The sequence below is a fragment of the Penaeus japonicus genome, unplaced genomic scaffold (assembly GCF_977035675.1).
Source record: "Penaeus japonicus unplaced genomic scaffold, GWHDUDI00000001_assembly GWHDUDI00000032, whole genome shotgun sequence".
Classification (NCBI taxonomy): domain Eukaryota; kingdom Metazoa; phylum Arthropoda; class Malacostraca; order Decapoda; family Penaeidae; genus Penaeus; species Penaeus japonicus.
Window position 1 is genome coordinate 2391229 of NW_028234434.1, and position 10082 is coordinate 2401310.

General features: G+C 35.2%; 2 protein-coding genes across 2 annotated transcripts in view; both read right to left on the minus strand.

Annotated features, from left to right (window-relative positions):
- Positions 1-457: 457 nt before the first annotated feature.
- Pex3 (peroxisomal biogenesis factor 3) lies at positions 458-2323 on the minus strand. The gene has a single exon (XM_043031968.2). The coding sequence runs from the start codon at positions 2014-2016 to the stop codon at positions 802-804; it is 1215 nt and encodes a 404-aa protein (XP_042887902.2). The 5' UTR covers positions 2017-2323; the 3' UTR covers positions 458-801.
- Positions 2324-3873: 1550 nt separating this feature from the next.
- The window catches only part of Larp7 (La related protein 7), a 6840-nt gene continuing 631 nt past the window's right edge, over positions 3874-10082 (minus strand). The window contains exon 2 of the mRNA XM_043031967.2: positions 3874-5826. Coding sequence (XP_042887901.2) covers positions 4113-5762 — 1650 coding nt within the window. The 5' untranslated portion in view covers positions 5763-5826 and the 3' untranslated portion in view covers positions 3874-4112. The remainder of the gene's footprint in view (positions 5827-10082) is intronic.

Consider the following 10082-nt stretch of genomic DNA (forward strand, 5'->3'; position numbering starts at 1 on the left):
CATTGAGGCTATTAGACCCTGAAAGGGTCAGCTTGTAATTATGCTTGCTTTGTAAAAAAAAAATTGCATACATAAAAAGCCAAACAAAGATTCAGTTTAAATATTCACAAGACTGCCATGATTACACAATAAAATTCAGTCATTGTGCTACACACATTCCTTACTATGAAAAATATATACTGTGAACAATTCAAAGCTGTCTGACAGCTGCCAAAATATGCATACTTGATAAAGAGTAAGAGCAAAATCCTTACCTAGAACCAGTTTTTGAATTGTTATATTTGATATTTCCCTCAAACACCAATAACTGATTAAGTCAGAAGATTACCCATAGTAATACTGCTTATTAGTAATTGCTCTTTCAGGTAAAACTGTCAATTCTTAGCTAAATTGAAAATCTATCACTTTCACCTTTTTGCTCAATATCATGGGTACTGTGAATCTAATTAAAGAAAAGTTAATATTAGTGACAATTTTATTGATCATTCTATATGTTTCAAAGCACACTTATATTTACAACATTTCATACTTTCATTAAAGATGTATGACCTATATATACGGTGAAGTTTATTTATACCATACTAAAAATAACTTTTCAAGTAGAGTTTATTTTTTAATCTGCTGAGCTGCAACTTAATCAAGTACATGAAATTCCAAGTAATGAAACAAAACAATACCTGAAAAACATACTTTTCAGTTCCAAACACTATTTGAAAAATACTTTATTACCTTCAAAACTTCAGTACTACTACATGATCACAGTAACAACCATCAAAAGTTGTTCAAATATTAGTACAAATACTACCTTTTTTCTCCGCCTTGTCCTAAAGGCACTGCAAATGCTTCATATACATTTGCACCAAGTGTGTCTAATTTGCTGTCTGTAAGAATCTTCTGAAGCAGTTGTCCGGGCGCAGGGGAGAGAGCTGCATGAACTATACCAGAGAAAACTGGCACTAGTTTTGCCACAGGAAGCACAGAGTCATTGAGAATTGAAATGTTTTGTGCTACAAAATTCCTGCTTGCATCATCCCTGTCCCCATTTGAAGTGACACCTGCGGGACAATTTCTACTGACATTGTCAACCCAATTCTCAGAGGTACTGTTTGGGAAGTCTGACTTTGGCATAGGGTAGAAATCTGCCACACGGTCAAGAAGATGGTTGAAACCATGTTGTATTAGTGTGTCCATAACTATGTTGAAATCTTCACTATCTATAACATCAACTGTTTCTATTAACATGTTATAAAGAACTCGTTCCTCTCCTCCATCTTCCTCTGGAGGAACTGGAGACTTAAGGACATATTTGCTCCAATGATCAAGCTTACATGATGCTCCCTCCTGAGCAGTTTCATGTGATCCACTTTCCCCTGCTAGAATTAACCTGACCTCTTGGTATATTGCTTCTAGCTGGCTAAGGGTGAGGGAGCGAGTCAATGGCAACCCTGAGACTATGCGAGTCACAGCTCTTGTTACATGGTGAGCAAGTCTAGGGATACCTTCTTCCACCAAATAATGGACTGCTGCAAGATATTTTTGTTGAAGAGCCTGGGAAATTGGTATGCCAGCATGGCCTGATTGTATCAGGTCTCCATATGTATAACCTCCAAGTAACATTAACTGTACCCGTATAGCAGAAGCTACTAAGCTTGATATGTATACCACACTGATTGCCCGACTAAACCCAACTACTTTCAGTTGCTCCCAAATGGCAAGTTTATGTTCAGGCTGATCACGCACTGCTTGCAAGAGTGCATCTGTATCTAGTTCTCTACAAACAACTTCTCTCATGCTACCTGCCAAACTCATAACTGTTGCATTTGCTGTTCTCTGGGTATTTTCGTAATGATGATGTTTCTTTTGTTTTTCAAGCATTGTTCGTGTTTGCTGTTCATGCCACTGTAGAAGTTTGTACTCTGCATACCTACTTAAAAGGGCCACACCTCCAACAATGGCTCCCCCAATGAAAAGCTTCCTTTTGTGCCGATCCAAAAAAGATTTGATCCTTGAAAACATGATGGATTATATTCTTAGCCTTCTTGTCCTATTACATAAAATTTATATGAAATATGTCACACTACACTTATGATACACTTTCTAATTTTCATATGCATTGGTCAATAGCTTTGTCACTAGACTAGTTCATGAATTCCATTTATATCCCTGATGAAGTAGCAACTTTCTGGAGACGGTTTGCAACGAAGTTATTTGAATCGATGAATCTCTCCACACAATTGGTAATGCAGCTCTCAGTGCGTGACTCGAGTCTCGTGGAGGGCCGATCCATGCACTTGTCCCAACATTTCTCAGTCAGGCCATGCACCAGAAACTGCAAATATAAGAAACACTAATATTGTATATATAATAAATACAGAAACAAAATCAATCTATTTCCTGTGATTACTTTTAAAATCAAGAATTATTTCTTCTTTTATGAAACAGCAGCTCATGTCACATGCAACTTGGTAAAATATAAATTAAAATTAAGTTAAGTTTTTCAAAAATATATATCTCAATATAGAGTATTAATTGGTTTCCATGATTTCTGTTTATGCATGATCATACAGAAACCAGAAAGAAAGAAAGAAAAAATTATATGAACCTTTGTATGATATTATTTATAACAACAGCAAATCTGAAATCCATACTATATTTGATGCCACAAAATAATATGAATTTAGTACATTAAATTCTCAGAATTATCTGATGTAAATAACAGAGGTCCATGATCCTCTGATACCAATATTTTGTGTTGTAACTGACATTCTTTTAGCAGAGTAGAAGACTAACATCGTTGTCCCCTCTACAAAAAGCATGTACATTTGTTCAGCTGCGAACAGAAATCCATAGTAGAGGCAGAGTTGCCACTCTGGTGTCTGAGTGGTGCACTTAAGTTTCATAGCATCAAAATGTGTGAGTGAGGGAATGTAGACCTAGCCAGTATTTGAGCTAAATTGCAGCCATGCTGATGAGGTATGGGGGATGTTCCTTACAAAACCCAAAATGTGTCATAATGACATGTTATACAAAGCTCAGGATGTTAGTGTAAACTGCAGGCACACATTCTATCATTCTATACTCTAATCCATATATGTATTTATCAAAACAATGCCTTGTGTTAATCGACTCCCTAACAGACCCCACTCCTCATCCCCAATGCCCTTTCTCCTCACCTCCCTAGTATGGCTGCTACCCGCTTCACAAAACAACCAGGAAACCGCTACCTCCCTCCCGCCTTGTATGCTTCAAAACCCAAGTATAATGAGTGTAGCACATTAAAAAAAAATGTATAAAAATAGATAAATAACAAGATTGACAAAAAGAGAGAAACAAAGAAAAAAATCAGATGAAGCACTACTTTTATTGTTGTTGTCATCATTACATCAACAATGATAATAACAATAATATTTCCTGATGAAAACAAAAATGATAATAAAAAAATCATCAAAAATGATAATAAAAAAATCATCAAAAATGATAATAAAAAAAATCATCAAAAATGATAATAAAAAAATCATCAAAAATGATAATAAAAAAATCTGGCTTTTCGAGCGATGTAGGGACTCCATGTTTCAACAGATCTAAAGTTAAGAAAAGGTATCAAGGAGATGGAATAGTCCTTTGTCTTGGTATTTGGATTGTGTGACACTTTGTCAAGATTAACAGTTCAATGTCAATTATTTTCTCTTTTTTTTATCTGTTTTTGTTTTAAATGTTGTTGATGTTTTTCTAATCTATAAAATACAAGATCAAGCCTTTTTGCGGCTCTCAAATTGTTAATTTTGAAGCTTATATTTTTTAGAAATGCATTGTTCATGTTTGCTCTTGGGCTCCTATCACTCTGATGAAGGTACATTTAAAATAAACATGCAAATTCATTATGGATTTATTGGTGATTTCTAAAACGACATATGTGGTAACATACAAGAAGTCTCATAATGAAAATATTTCAAAAATTATTTCAGTCCTACTAAGTAGTGAATTTTTGGCTATAAAAAAAATCTTCCACTTATAACCAATGACATTAAAATCCTGAATTACAAATAACATCATTGATCCTCTCTGATCTGGTAAGAACTGGATAGTGCTAGACTTTGGTAATGTCCAAACTTTCAATCTTCAAACACAATATGCTGAGATGGTTTTGTGTTCTGAGACTCTCGGAAGGCTTTCAGAAGTAACTTTTCTCTCCCCCTTTCCTGATTTGAAATGCCAGTCGTTCCATCGCAAGTCTGCTTGTTCCTCTTCCCTCTACTCTTAGACCAGCAAATGTTGATGTTATTCCAGTACTCCTCCTCCTCTGTGCCTGAGAGAATCTCCATGCGGCTCCAACATCCTGATTTCTTATATGCTCCTGCTGCTTCCTCTGAAAGGAATCTGACAAAAACATCCCTTTCCATGGCACTGGCATCTACATATGCCACGCCGTCACCCCCTCCCTTTCGTATAGTTTCTCGCAATTTCTTGGGGTCTTGAGGAGGCTCCTCAAAACTTATTTTAATAATAGCATTTGGAATGTAATCAGGTTTGGTACTTTTATTCTTGTTCCCCTGTTCATCTGACTTATCATTATAATGTTTTTGAAATGGTGCTGATGATTCTGTTGCCATATTTGGATTTTCATATCTGTAATTGCTGTACATAGATTGTCTCTGATCTCTGATTTCTCTTACTTTCTGCTTCAGATTTCTCATATTTTCTCTTTGCATATTCAAATACTTATTTCTCAGTGTTTTCCATTCCTTTTTAGACATAACTTTCAGGTAAATACTTTCTATTTCATCCCCTTTCACTTTCTTGCTTCGCTTACGCTTCTTTTTCTTACTCTTCTTCTCGCCTGTTCCTTGTTCTTCACTGGCTGAAATTCCCCCACCATCCTTGCTGGTATCGCTAAGATCTCCTTCCACAGGTTTTATTTTTTTGGGATCACTCTGCTCAGCCTCACATCCCTCTTCAGAATCTGTCCTCTTCCTCTTAACATTTACATTATCCTCCATAACATTATTAGCATCTTCCAACTCATCTGGCACAGTCTTATTTCCATCACTAGTTTTATCTGGAACTGCTTCATTGGCACTATTTACGGGTTCAGAATTTTGTTCAAAATTCTTGATACTCTGGAGCTGGGCTGGGTCAATGTCTGTTGGTATCCGGCACTTCTCGGCACCAAACGACTCCAGTGCCAGATCTGCCATCTCTGGACTCTGGAACTCAACAAAAGCAAATCCCTTTGGTCTGCAAGAATGTTTGTAACGAGGCAAGGAGATATAGTCAATAACGCCATACTGTGAAAAAATCTGTCGTACCCAATCATGATCCACGTGAGCTGGAATATTTTCAACATAAATTGTGCACTCAGTTTCATTTGCTTTTTTAGTTACTTCCTCTTTCCTCTTAACCATAAGGCCATCCTCTGAAAGTGTTAGAACTGCTGACTTTTCAACTGCTTTCCTGAGTAAGTTTACATCATCTGTCATGGCCCTAATTTTGTTGAACTTGTTGCAAAAAGTTGCCAGACTGATATAAGGGCCATTCTCATAAAATCGTGCCATGGAGCGATTTTTACTGAGGTTGGCTGCACTGAAGTAGAATTCCATCTGTTCTCTCAACTGATTAATAAGTCGTTTCTTCCGCTGTCTGGCTGGTTTGGGCGACTTCTTCATCTCCTTTTCCTCCTCCTCCTTATCCACTGACATGCTTTGGTCTTCCATTTTCTGACTCTTCTCTCCTGATGCCACACTTTCAACTGCATCCATTTCCATAATCTTCAAAATCTACTCAGATCTTGTCAAGGTGTTTCTATTCTTCTTAGTGCTTGTTCCACAGCTGTAGACAAAAATAACCATGCTGTAAAATATCTCAATGTTTCAATACCAAAGTTTATCTTATAACCTAAAAAGAGAAACCAAAGAAAATAATGATAATCATAATAAAATGAGAACAATTTTGAATATATACAGCTAACACAGCATTTTAACATTTATAATATGATATTAATATACATCACAATTATAGACTCCAGGCAAGAGCTTTAGGATGAAAAGAAAAAAAATCTAGATCACATTCAATAAAAAAAAGTACTTGAACGTCATTTTTACTGACACTCCAAGAATACCACGAATCCAAAGAATTGATAGAGAACATTACTATAGCTGCACTTCCAACAGTGATTTTACATGTCTGGGAAGGATGGGTGTAAAGACAGATGGAAAATGGACTTAATGCAAAGAATGACAATGGGGGAATGGGGGAGTGGGCAGGGTAGTCAAGCCAGAAAAATAAAGAAGAACATTGTTAGGATATAACCCCTTCTAAAAAGATACATCAACTACATTGACTTGGTCAATGAAAGAAGGGCTACTCTTAACTACATAACTAATCCCGTCAACTTAATTACTGTGCGCCCACCTCTGCAAACCCCAGTTAGAAACAAAAAACTAAATTTTACTTCATGATTAGCCAGAAATCAGAAAAATTAGGCAGAAATTCACATATATCTAGTTCTTGTAAATACTCAATGCTGAGAATATTTCAGCTTATTATCAATGTTAAAACAGTTTTTATCATGCCATAGCTCAAGTGCTTTTGAAAAATGTATCTAAAAAAATAAGAATTGGGAAATGCTAAACCAGTACTATAAAATCACAGGATAGTTAAATTCCATAAGTTTGAACTGTATTTTATAATCACATAACTTGAACCCTATAAACATTTCCTATAAAAAAAAAAAAAAAAAAAAAAAAAAAAAAAAAAAATATTATATATATATATATATATATATATTATATAATATATATATTATATATATATATATTACCCATAAACTATATAAGGAGCATTTACAAACATAAAAAAAATCCTTTTAGAGAGTTTTTCTTATACACAGATACACTCTGTTCTAATCTTTCTGTATAAGGCCACCTTGTTATTTGCTGGCTAGTATTAGCAAGTACAGCAAAATAAACTCTCATAACGACAAGACAAATGAAGATAGTATTGCCAGTTCTACATCACTTAAGGTATTCACAAAATCAAGAATGTTATAAATTTCTTGAATACACACATGCACACGCACACGCACAAGCGCGCACACAAACACACACGTCATTTAGTTCTACATCACTTAAGTTATTCACAAAATCAAGAATATTATAAATTTCTTGCACGCGGACACACATACACGTGCGCACACGCACGTACTCTCACTCACATCTCTGATGCGCACTCTCAAACAATTATGATTTTCCTACTAGATCCTATACTTTTGCATTGCAATTTATCTATGTAGACTTCTTTTTCTAACCTTGAAAATTTAAACTCTAATGACCATGTCCTTTGCAGAGTATATCTCCCCAACTGGTTAATCAATTCAATTTCTCACATTTCACATCTCTGCACATAAAGTATATTCATAAATCATATGTAATGATATAACTCAAATACTTCCAACACATACCAAATTATGATTCATGGGATACGTCACATGAAAACTCAGTAAAACGAAAGATAATTCTTTTACACCAACCTTATAAATAAACCTTTGATATAAAAAGCTTATGGTTAATAAGAGTGAAATTGGGAAAAAAAAAAAAAAGGTGGGAAACAGACAGGAAATATAAAGTAGTGATATTTTGATAATCAGAAACAAATTACAATACAACATACTTCATAAGTTAGGTGAATCAACTCATTTACACTCAATTAAGTCAATCAGGGGCTGAAATTCATGCAAACTCACATGCAAGAATCTGCCCACAGGGTCTACATCAGAGCCTTTACATCTAAAGACCATCCAAAGAGAAACTAAAATTCTGTCTCAATTAAGTTTAGTTATAAGGAACTAACTACTATAAATTAAAATAACATTATCTACAACTCAAAGCACACAGTATAAAATGTAAATATTATGTTATAAATGCCCAATGTCTATCATTCTGAAATCATGCATTTGTGAACTGGGAGTATTAGATAAAATATAGTAATAAGTTTTACACAACAGCAAATGGTCCAAGCATGAGTGACACTCATATTAACAAACACAGCCTCCCACAGACTTGACAGTTATGACCTCATATGATAAAATATCAAGAATGAGTTAATTCCATATGAGCAGAGAAACACATTAAAAAGAAGAAGACCCTAAACTCAATTTACTTCTGTAAATGCACTTTTTTGACAACTTGCCTATAAAAGAATGGTGTGTTGTTACCTGGAACATCATTTTACCACTAATTATAGTAGTGCCCAGGGTAGCTCAGTTATTTAGAAAAATAAACTTTTGTCAAAAGAAAAAGTTGTTTTCGTTGCCAAAACTATATGGTCGAGTTTATATTAAACTGAACAGTGACCATACTATACAATACCAGTATTCATATTTGCAAGCAAAAAGTTTTAATGCCCTGGCTCGAGCACCAATCCTGCACTCTGCTCTTTATAAGTTTGTCCTTTTTATTACCATTTTTACCATCTTATCTATCTATTCAACCCCCCATCAGAACAAGTGTTTCTGCAGAAACTTCTGCTGCAGTTAGGCACAAACTGCTATCAGAGGAACATGAAAAAAGCAGATGTGTATGCAGGTAGAAGCTCACTACTCTAGAAAGACGACTCCAATATCTCTTGTGACCTCAGGCTGATCATGAGACCTCTTGGACTCTTCTAGGTGATCCCTGTATTGAGAATATGCATCACCTTTGTCATGTAAGTGTACAAACCAATTTGATAGATACAGGCATTAAAGTAATGTAGTTGTAGCCATTTTTGTAAAAAAGAAAAGAAAAGAAAACATTATCTCAATAGCATGTCAGTTTGCATTTGTCTAAGTACTCTAATTCTGTTGCACCAAAACAAAATTTAATATTATGATTACGATAGTTTCCCACTTTGTGTACTTTTCCAGGTATCACAACCAGCAGAATTATTAGCAAGAGTCTTTTTCCTCTTACAATGCTAACAACAGTGTGTATATAATCATAAGTATATTTCCCTAATGTAAATATAATTACAACATTGTAACAAACCCATTTTAAATCTCCCATAAATGTATTCCATGTATTACAACTCTGATATACCTGATCAAATATCTAATGTTTACCTCAGATTATGAAAAATCTGTAAAAACTGGCAAAAAAAAAAAGAAAGAATAGTAATGAAGCACAGAGGTGTTGAGTCGTACCACAAAAGCAAGTTCCGTGATCTGGGAATACACACCAGCAAAGCACAGCCAAATTAGCCCCATCGTCAATAGAATAAAGGTCTATTATTCATTCCATTTGTGTCAAACACACATGAGCATATACATTTACTGTCATGACTTAGCAAGCATGAATTCATACTTCAGTATTCTGAAGAAATATGCCTTGGATTCATATACCAATTACAATAGCATACCTGTCAGCTGTTTGAAAAGGCCAAAAACCTCAATCAAGTAAATTTCAGCAAGATTGAGATAAATTTCCCTGGTGATCTATCATCAAATATGGACTCAAAATATACATGGTAGAGGCTTGCTGGCTTTTTCTGGAGCACCTAGGGCATGGAGGCTGCATTGATTACTCAACACTGACATACTATCAGGTTGAACTCATCACAGACTAATACTTTAAAATACTTTAGGGGGAGCTCAAGGGCCCCTAAACATATGAAATACAAATGATAAAAACATTGACGACTTTCTTATTAAAATGGTAAATTTTCAGAATGGTGCCTCCCTACTAAATAACATGATATTGGCATCAATAGATTCCTCCCACCCTGTACTACATATATGGTCAAATTTGCGCCTCTCGTGACCCACGCCCGCCCTGGAATATAGACATCCTCAACTTATTTACAGCAGGACAGAGCAAGTACTTTTTTTTTTTTTATAGAACAAGACTACCACCATTTCAATTTGTGTTATTCTTAAACCTGCAATTTCCCAGAGATATTCCATGGCCTGCCTTGCTATCTGGACCCAGACGGTAGGGATTAGGGGGGGAAAACACTGCTTTTCTACTGACCAAATAACCCCCAGTCAAGTCTTTGGTGATACTGGTTAAAATCAAATCTTTCAAGTAGTCTTGCATCTCTCACCATCACAG

Excerpts from the sequence above, each read along its gene's own strand:
- Pex3 (XM_043031968.2), bottom strand. The coding sequence starts at position 2,016 with ATGTTTTCAAGGATCAAATCTTTTTTGGATCGGCACAAAAGGAAGCTT.